This window comes from Akebia trifoliata, chromosome 8, assembly GCF_017979445.1.
Source record: "Akebia trifoliata isolate Shusen 1 chromosome 8, ASM1797944v1, whole genome shotgun sequence".
Lineage (NCBI taxonomy): Eukaryota > Viridiplantae > Streptophyta > Magnoliopsida > Ranunculales > Lardizabalaceae > Akebia > Akebia trifoliata.
Window position 1 is genome coordinate 8,970,778 of NC_141382.1, and position 20,747 is coordinate 8,991,524.

The 20,747-nt window shown below is 35.9% G+C and overlaps 3 protein-coding genes across 16 annotated transcripts; 1 reads left to right on the forward strand and 2 right to left on the reverse strand.

Moving 5' to 3' along the window:
* The first annotated feature begins 4,476 nt into the window (after window positions 1-4,476).
* Window positions 4,477-9,935, forward strand: LOC147395939 (BTB/POZ domain-containing protein At1g03010-like). The gene is made up of 4 exons (XM_086450259.1): window positions 4,477-5,056; window positions 6,414-6,480; window positions 6,775-7,974; window positions 8,055-9,935. Exons 1-4 carry the CDS (start codon window positions 4,962-4,964, stop codon window positions 8,577-8,579), a joined length of 1,887 nt encoding a protein of 628 aa, XP_086306385.1. The 5' UTR covers window positions 4,477-4,961; the 3' UTR covers window positions 8,580-9,935.
* On the reverse strand, window positions 5,522-9,561 carry LOC147395940 (uncharacterized). 14 transcript variants are annotated; one of them, XM_086450262.1, is made up of 5 exons: window positions 8,536-9,561; window positions 8,272-8,442; window positions 7,484-7,639; window positions 7,027-7,092; window positions 5,522-5,642 (listed from the first exon to the last, which is right to left on the reverse strand). In XM_086450262.1, the coding sequence occupies exon 1, from the start codon at window positions 9,559-9,561 to the stop codon at window positions 9,127-9,129; it is 435 nt and encodes a 144-aa protein (XP_086306388.1). In that variant the 3' UTR covers window positions 5,522-5,642; window positions 7,027-7,092; window positions 7,484-7,639; window positions 8,272-8,442; window positions 8,536-9,126. The 14 variants fall into 14 exon arrangements, with proteins under 14 accessions (XP_086306388.1, XP_086306387.1, XP_086306397.1 ...); XM_086450261.1 differs by having other exon boundaries at window positions 7,753-8,442; XM_086450271.1 differs by adding an exon at window positions 7,279-7,323 and having other exon boundaries at window positions 7,027-7,096; window positions 7,511-8,442.
* A 6,330-nt stretch (window positions 9,936-16,265) lies between the features above and the next one.
* Window positions 16,266-20,382, reverse strand: LOC147395941 (uncharacterized). Its single transcript, XM_086450445.1, is given in 5 exon segments — window positions 16,266-17,101; window positions 17,450-17,703; window positions 18,697-18,754; window positions 19,806-20,112; window positions 20,115-20,382. Coding segments are annotated over 5 exon segments (876 nt in total). The 5' UTR covers window positions 20,302-20,382; the 3' UTR covers window positions 16,266-17,031.
* Between the last annotated feature and the right edge of the window lie 365 nt (window positions 20,383-20,747).

Consider the following 20,747-nt stretch of genomic DNA (forward strand, 5'->3'; position numbering starts at 1 on the left):
TGTATCTCTTAGAAGCACATCTATACGGACAATGCACGTGTCACCGCGTCAAGATGTCCCCCACTGAGGTCACTCCAGCATTAATTTTTTAAATAAACATGCAGGTTGGGGGTTGGGGGTTGGTAGTTAGTAGTTAGTTTGGAACCTAGGTCTTGATATCAGCCCTTAGCATACTTTACCAACCTAGTGAGCTTCTCACATATACTTCACCAACACCTTCAAAATCATTTTCTGTGATACCTGTGTATTTTGGTTTCTTACACAAGAATCTGATTGTGAAATGTAAGGGTAAAAATTAAAGGGGACCTACTATTATTTTTTATTTTTAATATATAGTGATAGTGATAGTGATAGGTGGTTGTTGTTGGGTGTGGTAAAACTTAAAAGAGTACCTACTATTATTTTTAATGGAATATATTTTTCCATAACCAAATTCCCCAGGAATTCATATTACCTCAAAAATGAATTCTCTGAAATCATACACAGAGCCTACTGTTTGAATGCAGGGAATTCATTTCTAAGGAAATATGTAATGGTAAAATGAATTCTCTACCATTTACTTGCATCAAGAGTTGTTTTTATCAGGGAAAAATTTGGAGTGAAACGATGTCACTACAGCACGATGTCAAGTTGATTAAATTTTAGGGTGATTTTTAGACATCCCCCCCCTACTTTTTACTGAATAGTAGAGATACCTCCTTATTATGTTTTGAAATTGATTATTTGCCCCACTTGATGTGAGTTTTCTAATAGATTATGAGGGGAAAAGACTCAAATGCCCTTATCTTCTACCTCTAGTCAAAATTCAGATTTTCTTCTCAAAATCAATTTTCTTAAAGCTCTTCCATTGTCATGGTATTATCTACTCAACTCTATCTTCAATTCATCATTTTTTAATCTAGAAAACCCTAGAATTTTCTATCCAAAACCCTATCATTTTCAAGTTTCCTAAAAATCTTGTTCGTGTTTTCTTCTAAAAATCAGTGATCTTGAAGCTCTTCAACCTCTAGGGTAATTTCAATCTATTCTTTATCCAATATTTTCTACTTTGCCTCCAGTGGAGATTATTTTCATCATGCAAAATGACAAGGTGCCACGAAGAAGCGACAAGGGGCTCACTTAAAGTTATGAGTTAGTTTTAAATCAAATCAGTAAAATAGGAAATAATCGAGCTCTACAACCCAAGTCAAGTACATTATAATAAGAAGGAAATAGTAGTTCGTATCCCTTCTGTGAAGAGTACGAAGCACAATTTCAATCGAGCACCAAAAGCACAGGCATCCCGTCAAATGGTATCAAAGGGCAAATGATCTTATACCAAGGTATTAATGACGGAGCCATTAGGCAATTACAGATCCAGTTGAGAGTGAAAAGTACATAATTCAGCATCTTAGTAGGGCCAAGAAATAATGAGGAAGGAATTGAACCTAAAATGCGTGAGTAGAGTGTAAGTTCGAAACAAACTGAAATCACCCAAAAACAAAGTGTGATAGGATCTTAGGTTGATGAGTATAGGTCGACAAGCTATGATCAGTTCAATCAGACCTCAATTCAGACTCAAAAATCTATAGCATATCAAGACAGAAGTAGAGGAGATAAGAGCTCTTCAATGCACCAAATCTTCTCATCTGTGACAAAAACACAAAACTTATCGAAACGAGAGAGTGACATGCCTTCGACTCGTTCGCCCCCAAGGTACAAAGAAAGGCAAGAGATCGAGCTCTTGGACTCATTTAAAATGTATGATAAAACAATTCATGTTTGAGCATATCTGAATTGAGCTCGAACTTGTATTTAATCCTTAGCTCTTTTTGATCTAAACCCATGATCGTATTTACCCTAACTTGTTCTTAATCTGATTCTTAACTCATATCCGACTTGATCCATAGCGCATAAACAATCCTGAGCAAGTATCAGAGTTCGAGCATTTATCTCACATGGATCAATACATAACAAAACCTTGTTATATTGATGGGACACCACATGTCAGAATTCTATATTTCTCTACTTTGCATTGATGACATGCAATATTTACACATCAGATTTAAATCTTACTGATAAATGATGGATCCATGTTCCAAGGCACTTGAATGCATCCCAATTGAATAGCTTATCTAACACTTGGACCAACCATATGATGACACCTGTCACTGAATTTTGTTTATAAAATCAACCTACCAAACTGAGGGAGGGGCTGGTTGAATCTTGACAAGTAAAAATCATTTTGCAATTCCACTATTAATTTTCTTTTTCATTCATTTTCTTTTATCTGAGTACTAACTAAATCTTCGGAGAATCGTTGGTAGACACCATATCGGGACCCCATCCTTTTCACCTTCTACTATCCTAAAAGTCACAAAGGAGCAGGGGATGAGTTAGACCAACAACTTGAAGAGGAAGAGGTTAAAAGATCAAGGTCAAGCCTAACATCATAAGAAGTCAACAAAGTTAATACCAACAAGGAGGAAAGCTCTTCGAATCAAGCCTACTATCAAAAGACAATTTTCATTTCGAGAAGTGGAAGATCTAAAAAACCATCCACACCACCTTTGTAGAAAATCCTAGATTTTTCTATCCAAAATTTTATCAACTTATGCTTTCTCAAAATTGTATCTTACCTTGAGATTTGAAGGTTGAAGACTTGAAGTAAATACATTCTTAAGATAGATGATGAAGGTTAAAAATTTTATACAAAAATGTTGAAGATGATTGGTTTTGAGAAGAAAAATCTAAGTTTTTTATTAGAGGTTGAAGATGAGGGCATCTGAGTGTTTTCCCATTAGTCTATGTAGAAGACTGAGGTCAAGGGAGGCATGCCATCAATTTCAAAAAATAATGAGTATCTCTAATATCCAGCAAAACATAGAGATGCATGTCTAAATTACCCTAAATTAGAAGATGTCTCCACCTCAAAATTTTATAGAACCAACTCATCAAATCAACTTGACAAAATCATCCAATAGGGCTCGGTGGGATCAACTCAAAAATAAAATGGCTTTGGACAATTAAATTCCATAATCACATTTTAGGATTAAATTCATTTTCCCACTATTTTCCTCAATCATCTCCACGAAGACTCTTTGGACTTTGGGTTCGAATGGGATGGTTTACAAGCAAGAAACTATGCAATAATGTATCCGCATGCACACGTGTGAAGATGCCGGGTAGTTCCAAATCCACTTTTCACGCAATTACTGTCGGCTTGGCTACTAACAATAAGTATTCATGCTTGTGCACGCGTGTGAACAGTACAAGGACTTTTAGGAAAAAGTTTGAAGATATATATAGGGATTACTGTGCTCATTTTGAATTTTGGGTATCAAAGAATATCATGAATATCATGTTAATAAATTGAACGTAAGTAGAGATAGATAAATTAAAAAAAATAAAAAATAAAAACCCAAAAGAAGTTCAAAAAGATGTTTTAGTGGTTCTATGTTGAAACTTGAAACTTGCAGAGGATTGAAGAAATCCTGAAGATAATCTTAAGAGGACAATGTTGGGAGACAATTTATCCTATACGGCTTAGAAGTCTTGGATTAGGCTGATTTAAATTTTTTTTTTTTTTTGGTGATATGGTGAGATCATCCTCACAAAAAATCAGCCCAATATGAAATTTCTAACTCCATCAAAAGGTGATTTACAAATTAATGGTAAAAATAACAGATCCACAATTCTTTAACTTTGTAAATCACTTTTGATGGGATTAGAAGTTTCTCTCAACATTGTCGCCCTAAGATTATCCGCCAAACGCTCCCCTATATATATATATATATTGCTTATCATGGGTATCCTCACCTTTCGGGTGAGACTAATCTTAAGTGCAATTGATTGAGTCAAGGGTCAACCAGACCTTGGAGGTGGCCCCAAGCTTCAAACACTCGACCTAAATTTTTTGAGGAGCTTATCAAGGCTCGAAGACAACCCCTTGGGGTTAACTTATATGAAATTTCTCTCAATTACAAGACTTGGCTTTTGGACTGTGGAATGGAGGGATAAGATTCGTTTAGTTGAACCCAAAACTTTGGGATTAGACTTTGTTGTTAATATGTTTTTCAATTGATATTGAAATAAATTCAAAACTGCTTACAAATGGGTTTCACCCGTCCAAGTTGGATCAGATCAGCTGATTCAAACCATATTGATATGGGTAAGGTACCAATCCAATCAAGAAAAAAGATTTTAAACCATGGTGTTTAAAACCAACTTTTATCGAACTTTTTGCCTGTTTCACATTATGTTATAAAAGTAATCCTTTAATTACTACTTTAGTGAAACTTTAAACATAATATAGAGTTGTTTTAAATTTTAACCAAGCTTTATTTTGGTACCTTTCATTACCAATTATTACAATCCCTTAAAGCACTACAGCCCCTCCGGAATCCTGCAAGAAAAAAAAAAAAAAGATCAATTTGAAAAACATCCTTCCATTTTTACCTTAAAAGTGCAATAGGAGCTACAATTTCTTGATTGAAATGTACATCAATTCTCACCTTGGTGATGTGGAGGTGCACACATAACCATAGATTCTTTTCACTTGTATCTCCATGAAAAGCATCTATGGTTTTGAGCAAACATCCACATCAGCGATGTGAGAATCAATGTACGTTTTAATGTTACTTAAGCATTTTCCTTTCTGGACCTTAGATTAAGCAAATTAAACACATTTAAAATTGCAAAACAAACCCATCTGCACACCCCTTAATCTGCATGGGTTCATTCATTATGTACCTTTCATCTCAAACTATTCTTTTTTCAAAGAGAGTGAGAGATAGAGTCTTCATTCATCCTCTCCACAAAAAATGTCTATTATTGTTTACTTTGTGATTAATCAGACCTTGTTGATATGGGTCAATGAGCTATGTTTTAGATTCTAAAGGGAGACGTGTTTCTTTGGTGGGTTTAGAATGTACAAGCTCTTCGATTGATTTCTGGGCTTGTATTGGTTGGTTCTCGGAGAGATGGGTGTCGCTAAAGTAGGTGAATTGAAGCCAAGTATTTCTGGGAAGAGATCATTTCGTCCAAGTTCAAGTACGAGACATACCACAACAGAATGGTATTCTTCTTCTTCAGGGCCAATTCAGTAACACTGTTAATAAAAGTTTATGCTAACGTAGGCCTGGAGTGTTTGGTTGTTAACTGTTATAATATGACTGTCAAGCACTGCATGTTATTCTGTTTTAATTCAAATTATTCTACCTCTGTGAGTTTGATTTACATTCAAGAAAGGAAATCTTTATGCAATTTCATGATAAGTGTATTAGGTATACCTTGAATATTTCCTTAATAATCACACCTCTGAAAGATCTATATTTTCTGCAGTAATTTTACCAAGGATTAAAATAAGTTTTATAGTTCTCAATTCACAGAGCATGGGCATTAGAAAAATAAATTGTTTGATTTGAAAATCAATTTGTGAAGGTAACTTGCTACAAATACAGGAAAGAATTAAAACAGGGATTCAGAAATTTGATCCAAGGTGGGAAGGAGTATTTTAGGCGCAATGTAATCCTTGCCATACCTTGCAACCTAGGTGTTATGCCATTCTTTTATAGTTGACCATGACCGATCCGTGAGCTTGACCTTGTGACCCCATTCTAACTACAATGGCACAAGGCCGGAACCTGCAATCCTGATTCAGCCTGCATCATAAATACAAATCAAATTGGCTTTACAAAGAAAGACTTCCCTAGAAATCCTTGAAGTGGCAAGGAGAATTCTACAAAAACGAAGTCAATTAAAAATAAAAAAAATACAAAACAAGTGCTTCTAAAGGAACCCAGATGACCAAGATGTCTCATTTCCATTTGTCCATTCATTGCAATTTCATTTTGAATTTCCAGTAGTGGAACCATAATCAAAAAAATGTTTGTGATTGTATCGGAAGAAATGAAACAAAAGGAACGGTAGAACTAGGACGGTTATTATATGAGGTCTACACAAAGCTAGATATAGAGGGGTATAATAGATCTATGCGGGAAGTTTAGTCCCATTCTTAATCTCTCTTCCATAAGCATGTGTTTCCACTCATCAATTTCCTCTATGTTCAAGATTTGGCAGCCTACAGACTCTATTGGTTGTAAAAGGATTCTATGGGATTTAAGTCCTTTTTTTTTCCATTTGTTGGGGCATCTGGCACTAGAGGAATAGTCAGGTACGTAATGGGTAGCAGCAATCTCTGCAGGAGATTATCATCAACATCCTGGGTTTTATTTTCTTTTGGTGTTATTGCGTCAAGTCTTTAAGGAGTTTAAGGGGGTTTTGTTCTGAAGATTTTCTGTTTAGATGGGATGCCATATGTAATCTTACAGAGTAGGGTTTTCCTTTTTCTTTTTGTTTCTGGATTTTTCAATATGTAATTGCTCCTTTCTGCCATTTCCAACTACAAATTTACATATTGTTTGTTCTTACAGGCCAATTTCTGATGTTCCTAGTGATCTTACAGTTGATGTAGGAACAACAATCTTTTCACTTCACAAGGTAAGAAGAATATGGTTTGGCATGTGTTTTTCTTCGTGTTCTTCTACTTATTAGTTCCCATTTTATCTTCATGGAATTTGAACAAGAAACTATATAGTTATCCCAATTCAAATATTAAATTTCTATGTATTTTTTCTGTATCATGCACATTTTTGTGTTTTGATCCTATCCTGGGAATCTCTGTAAAAAAACCCTGCTAGATCTATTCCCTTGGGTTATCTCGCTCAGGAAGAATAAGAGAAAGAAAAAAAGGTAAGACTTGACACTATATTCATACTTCCATGGTCTTTGCAGTTCCCTCTGGTTTCTAGGAGTGGAAAAATTCGAAAATTGTTGTTGGAAACAAAGGATTCAAAAGTTTCACGGATAAATCTCCCAGCTGTTCCTGGTGGAGCAGATACATTTGAACTAGCTGCAAAGTTCTGTTACGGAGTAAACATCGACATAACGCTATCAAATGTTGCCATGCTAAGGTGTGCAGCTCATCACCTAGAAATGACAGAGGAATTCGCTGAGAAGAACTTAGAAATCCGTACGGAGAAATACCTAATGGAGATAGTGCTCCCAAACATCTCAAATTCAATAGCTGTTCTACACCGATGCGAAAGCCTCCTACCTACAGCAGAAGAAATCAACTTGGTTAGCAGGATTATCAACGGAATTGCAACTAACGCTTGTAAAGAGCAGCTCAAGTCTGGCTTATCCAAACTTGAGCAGAACTTCGCAGTCAAACCCAGAACAAGCGTTGAAACAGAAACTCCAAAGGACTGGTGGGGAAAGGCATTCATGGTGCTTAACCTAGATTTCTTCCAACGGGTTCTATTTGCAGTAAAATCGAAGGGCCTGAAACAGGACTTGATTAGCAGGATCTTGATAAACTATGCTCATAATTCTTGTCAAGGTCTTGCTATCAGAGACCCCCAATTAGTTAATGAGAACTTCTTAGATGTAGAATTGCAGAAGAAACAAAGGGTGATCACTGAAACAATCGTTGGTCTACTACCTACCCAATCTAGAAAAAGCACAGTACCGGTCACATTTCTTTCAAGTTTGTTGAAAACTGCGATTATGAGTTCAGCGTCGACTGCTTGTAGAGCTGAGTTAGAGAGAAGGATTGGCCTGCAATTGGACCAGGCGATTCTTGAAGACATACTCATCCCTGCAAACTCATTTGGAAACAACAACCACCATCCGTTATATGAAACAGATACAATATTTAAGATCTTCTCGATCTTTCTAAATGTAGATGAGGGTGATGACGACGAGAATTACTTGAGGAATGAGAGAGAATTGGGTTACGATTTCGACATCCCTGGATCTCCTCAACACAGTTCAATTCTAAAGGTTTCAAAGCTACAAGATAATTACTTAGCAGAAATTGCACTAGATTCAAATCTGATACCAGAGAAGTTCATTGCTCTAGCAGAACTACTACCAGACCATGCTCGGAATGTGAGTGATGGGTTATACAGAGCCGTAGATATCTTCCTTAAGGTAAAACAAAACTGACTTTTTTCTTCATTTATCAATAATTATTAAAGGTTTTAAATACCCATTATTTTTCACACTTTCAGGTTCATCCAAATATCAAGGATTCTGACCGGTACCTACTGTGCAAAACCATCGATTGTCAGAAACTATCTCAGGAAGCTTGCAGCCATGCGGCTCAAAATGAAAGGTTACATGTGCAGATGGCAGTCCAAGTGCTGTACTTCGAGCAAATCAGGCTTAGGAATGCAATGAATGGGGGACACAATCAGTTCTTTTTCAGTTCAATTAATGGCCAAATACCTCAACGTTCAAGCAGCGGTGTGGGCAGTGGGGCCATCTCTCCAAGAGATAACTACGCATCTGTGAGAAGAGAGAACCGAGAGCTTAAACTTGATGTCGCAAGAATGAGGATGAGGTTGACAGACTTGGAGAAGGATCACGTCTCTATGAAGCAGGAGCTTCGGTCAAATCCTGCTAGAAACATACTCAAATCATTCAGCAAAAAACTAAGTAAACTCAATGCTCTATTTCGGATAAACCACATCAAGCACATTGGTGCCAAACCTCGATTTCTATTTCAAAAGCGAAGAAGCCACTCTGTTTCTTGATCATGTACAATTGTGTATAAGAGTACGGTAAATGTTGTGATTGTCATATCTCAGATTGACAGCTTCGAATCGGATTGTGTGTTCAATGAGATCTCTCCCTTGATTTTCTACTAAAGACTTGCAAGTTGTCATTTGGTTAATTTATATCCTAGAGATGAGTGTAAGTATGTGAGAATGAACATGTAGGACTCCAAGATAGAGCCAGAACAGCCAATAAGGCCTCACTTCTTCCAGCTGAACCACCAAAGGACTTCCTTCTGTCACTCATGGTGATTCATTCGTCCCCCAGCATAGCGATCTTCATTAGATACCCTGTCATTCCTTCTAGAACCTTGAAACGATCTATCAAGATCAGAACCACCAAAGGAGTCCCTTCTGTCACTTGTCCTACCATTGGATTTCAATCGCCCATCTTTGGCTGACTCAAAACGGCCATGAACCTTGAAAGTGTTCCCTCTTCTGTTAGGGGCTGCTTTATTTCCTCTGATCATATTTCTATCAGATTGTACATTGACAACGTCATTGCCAGAGGAGTTCCTCCTGTAACTCATCCTACCATCAGATTGGAATCACATATCTCTAGCTCATAACTATTGACATCTTCATCTTCTTCATCATCAAAGTCATCAAATCCTGTCCCAGATTTTGTTTGATCGAGATCTGAATATATGTCTCTTCCATTGGCTTTTGATATTTGGCCAGTCTCAAATGAATAATCTTCAAATCCTCTCAAACTTCCCCCTTGAGCATGGCTCTCAAATGAAGAATCCTCAGCTATTCTGCGAGAATCTGCAAACTCAAAAGCAGAAACATCTGCACCATCATATTCATTGTCGTCAAAGTCAAAATTCCAATCGTTAGAAACCCCAGGCATGCCGGTACTCCTCTCCAACCTCATCTTAGGACCATGAAGCCTTGTCTGCATTTGATTCCCCATAAATTCATCGGGTGGGCACTTGTGTTCACAATGAAAACATGCCATATTTCTCCTATAATTCAAGTAGTTACACCAAAGAATTATAGAATCAAATCAATGATGAAGAATGTGTCAGAACTCTTAGTCAGAAACACTTGAGATGGAGCCATACTTGGGAGAGAGCCAGTCTCATTTTTTCATCTCAATGTCATCACATCCTACTCATTTCTTTGGTGGTGGAGGTGGTTGCTTTACTCTTGGTGGGACCTTCTTGATTACTGGTGGTGGAAGATCTGGATTTATTGGAACTGCACTTAATTTGACAAACTCATGAAGCAACTTACGGACTACTGTTTTCATAGATATCATTTTCAGAAGAGATTTATTTTCTAGTGACCCATTCACAGGATCAAAACTAAATGTCAACAGGATACACATAACATCGAGGGTCCGTGCCTCATCCTCTTTACGTGCTAGCAGATATGCTTTGTCACAGGAGTTTCTCAGACTGCAAGAACTGCAGACCTGAAAAATGCATACCTGGTCATTAACAAAAAAATTATCTTAGTATGGGTAGGTTTAGGTGAATTGACCAAAGCAAGAGCTTTTTTTTTTTTCCCTCCTTTTCTTTCTTCTGGTATGCCGTATGCAAGAAACTTCAGTAACAAGAACATTGAAAAGAAATACAAAATTATGCAAGTTAAAACATTGACACAGGAGACACAAGTCAAATAGAACATAAGCTGAACTGTTAACATGAAAGCAAAAAAGCAATTCTTAAATAACTAATAAAATCCTGACCCAAACAGCATGTGTACATTTGTCGATTTTCATTTTTTATTTGGAACAAAATAAGAGATGCCAAGTCTTTAATCAATATCAATATACTCTATTGATTGGAATCGAGACATTGACCAACAACAGGGTGATCAAAGTGGTCTATCTTAATTCCTTCAAGGTCATGATCCAAACGGAGGACTGGACCTTGCCACAAAGTCACAAACTAGTTAGTTTTATAAATTCCTATAATCTTTTTTGTTTTGTTTTTGTTCTTTTATTTTTTATTTTTTTAGAGAAGTAGAAATATATATATATATATATTCTTCAAACAGTACAATGCTAAGTTTATGCAACATCAGCTCACATAACGTTTAACTTTATATATTACTACATAATATTTTATGGGTGCGGGGCTTCGGAAATGGATATCTGAAATCATGCAAGAATGATCATTTATTTCGATTTTTTTGAAGGGAATGAGCATTCTCTCTAAGAAGTGACCATTTACATTTTTTTCTAAATTTTTTTGGAGCAAATCTTTGTAAGGAGTTCAAAGGGGATTTTTTTTGAGGATTTTCTGTCTAGGTTGGATTTGATGTGTTCAACTAGGAAGTGACTGTACAACTTGTGTTTGTTATGTTCTATTGTTGTGGGAAGGCCGGCTTGGTCTCCTTTCCCTTTTCCCAATAAAATTTTTTACCTATTAAAAAAGTTTTAACAACAGAAATTGAGCTAGTTTATTTATATAAGATAGTAGGCCAGCTTGGTCTCCTTTCCCTTTTCCCAGTAAAAATTTTTTACCTATTAAAAGAGTTTTAACAACAGAAATTGAGCTAGTTTATTTATATAAGATAGTGCAAATGATGAAGTCGGAAACAATTCATCCAAAAATAGCTTAAAATTACAACATAGCAAGCTACTTGACCACAGCTGTGATAATAATTGGGGATATGCGAGCAGTTGAAGATAGGATTTTGATCCCAGAACTGTAGTATCACCACTCAGACTTTACCTATTCACCAAGGTGGCACCTTCACAGCTCTAATAATTCCTACAACATTAAAACACTTTTCCAAAGCAAGAGAATAGACACAATTTCTATCAGAAAAAAAAATGAAAAGATAAGGATATCACCCATACATCTCCTTCATCAAGGTGGACATGCTTCCTCAACAGCTTTGCAAAAAACAAAAACTACATTTGTGTCCACACTAGGGCATCCATGACCAACTAAAACTTGAATATCCTGCCTCGAAAATAACCTGAAATCTATCAATGGCCCAGCACTGATACCAAGCAGAATGCCTTCAATTTAAGCAATTACACCCAATGAACCGGTTAGAGCACAAAGTACGAAACTGTAAATCCAGCATAGCAGTTATACTATTATTTGGCTTGAAGGAGTGATTCCTCCCAAGAGTTCTCATTAGCTTGCCAAAATGTACTCTATGAAAAAACTAGTTTGCTAAAATCAATGATGCCATAGCCTTGAACGGATCCTGCTGAGGCGTACCCCCCGAGGTATCCTCATCTTTGCACGACAATGCGACAACTGAACCCATTAAAAATCTTTATTTATTTATTGATTATTTCACCAGAATAACCTCCCCCCCTACTACTACTACTACTACAAAATTTGGCAAAAACAACTTTCAAGATTTATGTTTTAAAATTTAAACTAAATTCCCTCGTAAGTTGAGCCCTAGTCTTAGTGAGGCAAACCTTGGCTTAAATTTTAAGTGTGCAAAGTCAAAACTGAAATCAAATAACCTCCTATGTGTCTTATTTCAGCCTAATTTGCTCCTCAAGTAATCACATTTAGAAAATCAAATAATTCTCATTCAAGTTCACAAACCAAAAACACCATCAAATCACTAGAGAATGAACTCAGATGAAAGAAAAAAAAAAACAAGCCTCAATAGATTGAATTGGTCTCGGCCAAAGATGACACAAGCAGTGCGAACATCTATCCAATCCCTGATAAAATCGAATCCTTTCTCCTCCCTTCGATAATCAAAGTAAATCTGCTGAACCAATCTTTGCATCAATTTGATCCATTCTGGCCAAAGATGAACAACTTCAATCTCCTTCGTAAACAAGTTCTCTTTCTTCTTAATCGACATCATATCTGTCTCAGAACTCAAATTCGACTCGAGAGAGTCCAAAAACCTCTCCCTCCAAGAGAGAATTCTCTTCAAGGACTCCTCTTTGTTGTTTCTCTCTTTCTCTAATGTATCAATTTGACAAAAAAAAAAAAAACAAAGCTCATACGAGCTGAAAGGTTTGTTTAAAAGTTAGAGAATTTTGGGATTGTCTGTCTCTGTTTGCAGGAGAGATGATTAAGTGTTGAAAAACGATTTTTCCGCCATTAGAGAACCAGAAATGTGCAATTAGGTTTTTTGAAGGAGAAGGATAGAAACGCGACTCCTCTAAAATCCGTCGTTAAAGCCTTCGTTTGGGCCTAAGGCCCATGAAACACATGACCCAACTCTCAACTTGGACCGGGCGAACCGGTATAATTATAAATAGTATAAATTTGAAAAGTTTCTCTTTCTTCGATGTGGGACTAAACCTAGGAAGACTTATTTTACAGAGTTAAAAAATAAGCAAAAATATTGTATGGTTTGGGGATTTGAACGGTTAACCTTTTAACTTATTCCATGCTTCCGGATTCACCAGAAGTTTTTATACCAATGATGAAGACAAATAAGTGTAGGTATCGGATGGTTGTGAAAGTTCGGTAGAGAATGTGGGATTCGTTCAGGGAAGTGGGACACACATTCATGAGGAGATGAGATTACCGTTGATTAAATATTGGATGATCAAATTCATGTATGTTTTCCCTGCCTAATAATTATTTGGATCAGATTTTTCGTAATTGTTTGATGAAAGTACTTGTAATTTCCTTTTCGCGTGTTGATCATCAAAGACTGATTCGAACTATTTAACTGAATTCGATTGATTTGTGGCCCTAAGGTTTTCAGCATTTGATCCACCAAACCACTAAAGAGTTACATTGATTTGCACATCCTGACGCGAAAGTGTGTAATAACCATAGATGCTTTCCATCGAGGTACGAGTCAAATAGGATGAACAATCTTGAGATCACTCCAGCACGACCTAGTTACATAGGATGAACAACCCTACTGCTCCACACCTAGATCGAAAGTAGGATACCATGTTTGTCGATCTATCGTAGTTCTAAAATTGAACGAGTCATCTTGAAACTCGGCATACAAACTCGAAAAGGGTTGATTCATCAAGTTAATTAAAGCGACTCTTAGAGCTAGACTGAAAACTTGGTTGAGTTTGGCCAAATCCCAATGATCATTATTACGAAAATCAGTATATTAGTTTATTACTGAATATATCTTGTGGAGAGATAAAAATTGACTCTCATCTTGACTGTTCATTTGCATTAATTGGCATACATCTCAAGGTAGACATATGAAGTTATTTGAGAACTGAAGAACTTGAAGGGTAGGAAGTTCAGGGGGGCAATCTCAACTTGGGATACACATGATTCTGCACTGTCATGGACACCCCGAGCTTAGAGGCCTATGGAGGCCAGCATAGAATTCGAGGTAAATAAAGGACAAAAATAAGAAGACATAAAGGCTTGGTACCAAACAACATGAGGTCAGGACCAGAAGATGCAAGGTAAGAGTCGGTAGCAGAAGACATAAGGTCGGGGGGATTCTCTCTCAAATGGCATGCCATGATAGATCATGCCAAATCCTTTATTTAGCGGGATTTGAATGTGATTTTAGAAAGATTTCTTTGCTAGAATGTTTTTCTATTTGAAGGACTAAAAATCATTTGTAAAGTGGGAAAAGAAAAGAAAAAGAAGAGGGATTTGGGAGAGAAAGCAATCATGTAATATGAGATCCAAAATTTAGTGGAATGGCTCTCGAGCCTGTGGAGTATGCACGTTTGTTGAATCACATAAAAATCTTTCGTGTTTTTTATTCTCTTATTATTATTATTATTATTATTATATTATTATTATTATTATTATTATTATTTTGTGGGTTTAATGGAGTGAGATTGACCCAAATCATGATTTCGAAGTGTATCACAAAAAATACCTCTACAAACATTAAAAGTTATTTAAACTAATTATCTAAAATTTAAATTTTTACTTAAATTTTATGAGGTTTGAAATGTAAAAAATAAATTGTATTTTGTGAGGATGATGTCAGATTCAATGTATAAGTGAATGAGGGTACATGATCCCTCTATGGATCCCGAATAAGAATATGGAATATAGACAAAGCCACAAACTCAATAAATATAATTTAAACCATATTAAAAGGGAAAATTACTTAATGGTCCCAAGTTGAAAGGTTTCTTTTTAATTAATCCCTAAGTTTTAGGGCTTCGCTTAATAGTTCAATTAGCAAAACTTAGGTCTCACACTTAGGTTTTTCAATAACGATTCCAATTATTTTTTTATTGTGAATGATAAATGGAAATGATATACTTCTCATTTTGAACTTTTAAATATATATATTTTTATTTATTTCGACGATTTATAACAAAAAATAAAGTTAGGGTTTTTCAATTGTTTTACTTCGTTTTTTTTTATGAAAATCAATCAAAGATGGTTATTTTGGTTTGAAATCATCTACACAAGTCATTATGTCAAGTTTTAAGTTAATCTTTTGATATATTTTAGTTGGAAAAACTCAAAAATAGATGGATTTTACAACGTCGAGTTCGACAATTTTTATTTTTGAGTTCAATATTTTATTGTCGAGTTCAACATTTTTTTTTTAAAATTGTCAAGCTCACCAATTTTTATTGTTGAGTTCGAAATTTTTTTTAAAAAAAATGTCTAACTCAACAATAAAAATATTGAACTCAAAATTAATTTTTTTCGAACTCGGTACTATAAAACCTACCTATTTTCAATTTTTATTTATTTATTTATTTATTTAATTTTTTTCAATTAAAATAAATGAAAAGATCGACTTAAAACTTGACATAACGACTTGTGTAAACGATTTCAAACCAATCCTGATCGATTTTCATTAAAAAACAAAGTCAAAACAATTGGAAAACCTTGATTTTTTAAATACATCTTCAAAATGCTTAAAAAACCCCTTGAAAATTACTTCTTCCTTCTCAAATCCTTTCCATCGGAATGGAGTCTCTAAAACTCGATCAGGATGTCGAAGATACAAATTTTTGAATGATTAGTGCAATTTCACCATTTTGATAGTGAGAAATGTCTAGAATGTGATTCAAGGACTGATTAGAAATGAGGGAACTACTAAATGCACTATTTAACTAACTCCTAAAAGTCAAGGACTAATAGAAGAAAACCTTTCATCCGGGACCATGTAGAGCATGGACGAGGTTGAGCCATGTGAACTGCTGCCCCATTGGTCCAAATTACAACTCACCCTCTTGTTTGTGGTTTAGATTGGGCTTGAACCCCTAAAAAAAAAAGTATTTTTTAATAACAGATCTTGAATTTAAAAATGGATGGTCGTTGAACTGCTAGATTTAAAATTTAAATATAACGGTGAAAATTTTTCTTTTTTCAATTTTGTTCTTTTTTAAGAGCTCATAAAATTTTATGCTATATATACATGTGGCACCCGACAGTCTATTTCGTCACCATGTTGACCTGTGATCCATAGAGATAGATGGCCCTTTGCTCCATATAACCCATCTCTTAAAAATATTTTAATATATATTTTATTGACACATTTGAGTCGATTCAATGGATGTTCGAGTTTTGTGTCCTCGAGATTTACTTGGCTGACATGGAATGGTTTTCCACATGGAAATCATCCAATCTTAGCAATGTCAATTTCTAATTTTATTTTTCTTAAGTCTTTCTAAATCCATTTGACTAAAACGCAGCTCTCTATGATTCTAATTTACATTGAATCCTCTAGTCTCATCACCTACAAATAACATCATCAATTGATCCAATCTTGAATATAAACAGTTATAAACAATACAGATCCACAATGCTCTATTTCTAACTTTCAATTAGTTCAGATTTTTAAAATCCACGGACTCTTGAAGGCTTATACAACGTTAGCAACAAATCAGAAAACAATATGATCCTGATTCCTGTCTTTATGTTGCTATCCAAAAACTGATTTATAACTTCTCCACTGTGGAGATTATTAGTTATTTGCATTAACCATTTTTGTTGTTCTTTCAGGTGTCTACAGAAAACTAAACAAAGAAGAACAGCTCGAAAACAAGTAGCTGTCCAGTGATGAACATTTCAATTGCCCGATCTATCATATCAAGATATCAATCATTCGAAGCTCAAGTAGAATGGAGCATCTTTTAATAAAAGAAATAAAAAATTTAATGAGAGGTGCGTGCAGCCAGGTCATCAAGATGTTACCCACAAAATTGTCTATTCGAGTTCTGAAATATAGCCTTCGTTCAGGGACCTTGAAATCACTCCATTTCATTCTTCGATCACTTTGGACCTAAATACATTAAGCGATATTAGCAAACTTACTGAAAAACACTTTGTTATCAAATGGTTAAGATTAACAGGTGAAACTATATCCAGTCCAAGGGTAGAATAAAGTTGTCACCAGTTCTGAGTAATTGTTGATTCAGTGTCTGCTCTTTCAGTTTCCTTTTGAATATCCATCCATTTGGTTAGATCTTTGAAAAAATGTATATGTGCATTGCAGGAGATTTGGATATCTGAAGCAACTCTGGGTTCAAGAGAGCAGCATACATTACTTTTGAATTGAATTCTCTCGTTCTCACTTACTCCATTTTTTTGTATTCAACCACAGAATCATATGTTGTCATTTCAAATGAGCTCTCTGCGAAGCATCTGCAAAATATATTATTGTCCCAATTACAACTTGGTCTTGACAACTTAGAAAGAGTGGGAATCAATTTTCCACCAGAAAACATGCCCACATGAGCCAAATATAGAAGAAAAAATTTCAGGAAATCTGTTCAAGCAAGCTAAAAATCTCATTCCAGATGTGCAACAAGTTGGAATGAGCATAGACGATTACCGCAAGCAACTGACAAACGGAAACTTAAATTCATGATGGAATGGAGTAATTGTCAGATAATGTTACGAATGCACGTGGAAAATCAATAATAATTAATTTCAGCATGAGTAAATTAAAAAAAAAAAAAATCAAGAAAATAGAAAATACATGTACCATACCTCAGTTCATGCCAAAATATATCAGTCTTATCATGCAAGAAAGGTCTCAACTGTTCAAAGAATCTATCTTCAACAACAAGGTGCTCTGATGGGGACTTGACCTTTTCTTCAAGGCTTAATGTATAGAGTGATGTGGCTAGGTGAACAATAACTGATGGATCTGAATCCTCAAGGATAGCCTGCAATTCCCTTCGAATCCATGGTTCTATTCGCCGCTGCATTCTTTCCTTCACACCATCATTCCATAGAATGTTCTACAAGTAGAATGAAATGAGATATATATCAAATGATGAAGATACAAAGTTTGGGGATGCTAGTCATAACTCATAATTAGTTTCTCAAGTGAGATTCAAAGCATAGTTTTTTCCTTAATCAGTGTATGTACAAGGTGAATTATGTTGACACTCAAAAGATTAAACAATAAGAGGTCTATGTGAGAAAAAGTGCAAAGTTTCCTTAAACCCAAAGCCTCAATTTCTTATGGTGCAATTTCTTTTAATGACTTCAAGGACCTCTTTTTTTAGGGTGTTATCTTCAGGTGAGAGGTAGCGAGTAAAGATCTTGGGAATTTAAGGTAATCCTTGACCTCATTTCTCTCTCTGCTTTGGTTTAATGAATCTTATATCTATCAAAAAGAAAAATATAATCTCAAAAAACTTTTGAACCAGAACAGAAGTGCAAGCATCCCATTGAATAAATTGATAAAGATGAAACTTCAGATCCTCCACAACACAGTGTCATTTTATTTGACCAAATCCAAGCATAAATTGCACCTTATGTGAAATTTTATAAGTGTGAAAAACAAACACAAATAGTTAAGTCAATTTTCTTAACATAACTATAGATGTCTGCATGAAAAAAATGTAGAAGAGCACCAGAATTGCAAGCAATGTTGATCAATGTTTAAATATCATATAATAATTAGGACTTAGGAAGAACAGACTAACTATGGCAACTAATGTCCACGTATATCTCTTTTTGGAAATTGAGTTTATAGAATGACTGGTAGCGCATTAAAAGCAACACATAAAACTAGGAGATTTCATGGTTTATATTTGCTTCTTGAATTCTACTCTAATAAGTACTTCTCAAAACTCTGTCAATAAAACAATTGAAATAGTGAAATTTCTTATTTGTGTAATTGTACGCACTCAAACCATCTGGAGCAATTATGTTCTTCCTAAGAATTAAAGTGACAATTCCTCATGCATTAGAGACTACTTATGTAGTTAAGTGAATTGACATACCTGTTGTTGGCAATTCCTGGAAGGAAGAGGAACAGCTTGCAAGCGTCGGCTATATATGCTACAAAAACAGAGAAACTAGTGTGAAAACAATGAAACCAATCAAGCTATCAGATCAATTGTTATGATACCAAGAGATGAGGGATTAACATTCCTAGCCAACATAACTTAGGTGCTTTTTAAGGCTGCAACTTGGAAGGTCTGGCCCAGGCCCAACCTGATTGATGGGTGACCCTGGGCTGAGTTATGTATAACATGAGTTGAGTCTGGGTTAGAATAACTCAACCCGACCTTAATACAGGTTGAGGGCTCGGGCAATCCAACTCAACCTGAACCCGCATGCTCAATGCTTGGGTTGAGGGCTTTGCCACTAGAGTTGAATCTGGGTTTGGCCTCCAACCTGCCCTGGTTGCATCCCTAGTGCTTTTGATGAATTAGTTAAGTCCACATGGTATAAGTGTCATCACCATGTCTCAGTTTGAGTCTTGGAAAGGACGACCTGGGGAAAGGGTTACATTGGGGGAGAGGGGGTCCATATCTGAGTGAAAGCCACCAAATAGTGGGCACCATGGATGTTGGTGCCTCGGCGGAAGGAGTGACCTGGGAAATGGCAACCAAGTGTCCAAAAAGAAGGGTACCAAAGCGTGCCACCATGAATGTTGGCAGCAGAACGATGTGGTATGTTATAACCCTTAGAGATAAGGGCTTTAACTTTCCACACCAATATCACCCCGATGTAATTCTCAGACACATCGGTAATCCAATTATTATTGTGGAAAGTTGCCACGGAGTGAGACACCATGGACGTTAGTAGCATAGTAAACAAGTTCGGATTTGGCAATTATATGATGGGAGGTAAGTTCAGTTTAATTCAGATAAATCCAACTAAATTTTTGGAGATTTATACAAATGCTGTTTTTGTGTTTTATCTGATTATCTCAAAACTCATCAACTCCAATCTCCCTAAAAAACCCTAAATCAGGGTTTCAACTTGTTATTGAGATTTGAAGAAGATAGAATCTTGATTAAGCGCAAATGGATGAATTCACAGATTTAATCCATTTATTCGGCAATTAAAACTTGTAAACAAAATCGAACTATGGGGGATGTACCTAGTACGCCATCGTAGAACCCTCTCTGCAACGATCTCCACTTCATGTCTCTGTCTCTGACTGTACGGCACAAATCTTGACCGTCCAAATGATCTTCGCCATGGCAATGATCTCAACCTTTGTGATTCATCCATTAAACGAATTCTTTCTCTTCTATAATAATTATTACTATTCGTCTTCCTCTCATGGATATCTGGTAATCGCTCTTGTTCAAATTTACCAGTTGAAACCCTAATTTTAAAAAACCAAGATTTGAATTCTGCATTGCAGAGAGGACAATTCCGCTTCAATAGGCTCCATTTACGATGCAATCGATGCAATAAGCGTGCATACATGGTGAGAGAACAGCTGCTCTACTATCATCGATGTGTCTCAGACAAATAGGGCACGATTTGTCTCGAATAGCCGTTACGATTCGCATCGAAATGGATGTTTTCTGATTTACAGTTGAATGAACCCTAAATTTTGATTGATATGATGAAGAAGCCCAAGCCATAAGGTGGTTCTCCTTCTCAATTCTCAAAGGAAACCTCACTTCAGGAAGTTACGTTTTATCAAGTTTGTTACTCAGCAAAACTTGGATTGGGAACCTAGTTTTAAAACTCAGTTTCGAGTCTCGTCTCGTCCATTCTCGACACCGAGTTGTCTCGAACAAGTTTTTCATTTGAAACCGTGGTTTTAAAACTCGGTTTCGCGTCTCATCTCGTCCAGGCCGGACACCAAGTCGTCTCAGATGAGTTTTCTGATACGTTTGAGACGTCTCATTCAAAAAATTGAACGTGAGATATTAAATCTCAGTCAAAAAAGTGAACTTCATACCTGATACCGAGATGACTAGGATTACATGTCTCGGCTGAGTTCTGAAACCATGATTGGGAATCCATGTCATAAAAATCAAAATTTTGCCCTTAATTTTGTTACTTGACATAGACCGTATCAATT

What these genes read in the sequence shown, in the direction of transcription:
- LOC147395939 (XM_086450259.1), top strand. Translation starts at nt 4,962, where the DNA reads ATGGGTGTCGCTAAAGTAGGTGAATTGAAGCCAAGTATTTCTGGGAAG. An exon ending in AGACATACCACAACAGAATG is followed by an intron (nt 5,057 to 6,413) that starts GTATTCTTCTTC and finishes TTGTTCTTACAG; the next exon opens with GCCAATTTCTGATGTTCCTA. An exon ending in CCGTAGATATCTTCCTTAAG is followed by an intron (nt 7,975 to 8,054) that starts GTAAAACAAAAC and finishes TCACACTTTCAG; the next exon opens with GTTCATCCAAATATCAAGGA.
- LOC147395940 (XM_086450274.1), bottom strand. Translation starts at nt 9,561, where the DNA reads ATGGCATGTTTTCATTGTGAACACAAGTGCCCACCCGATGAATTTATG.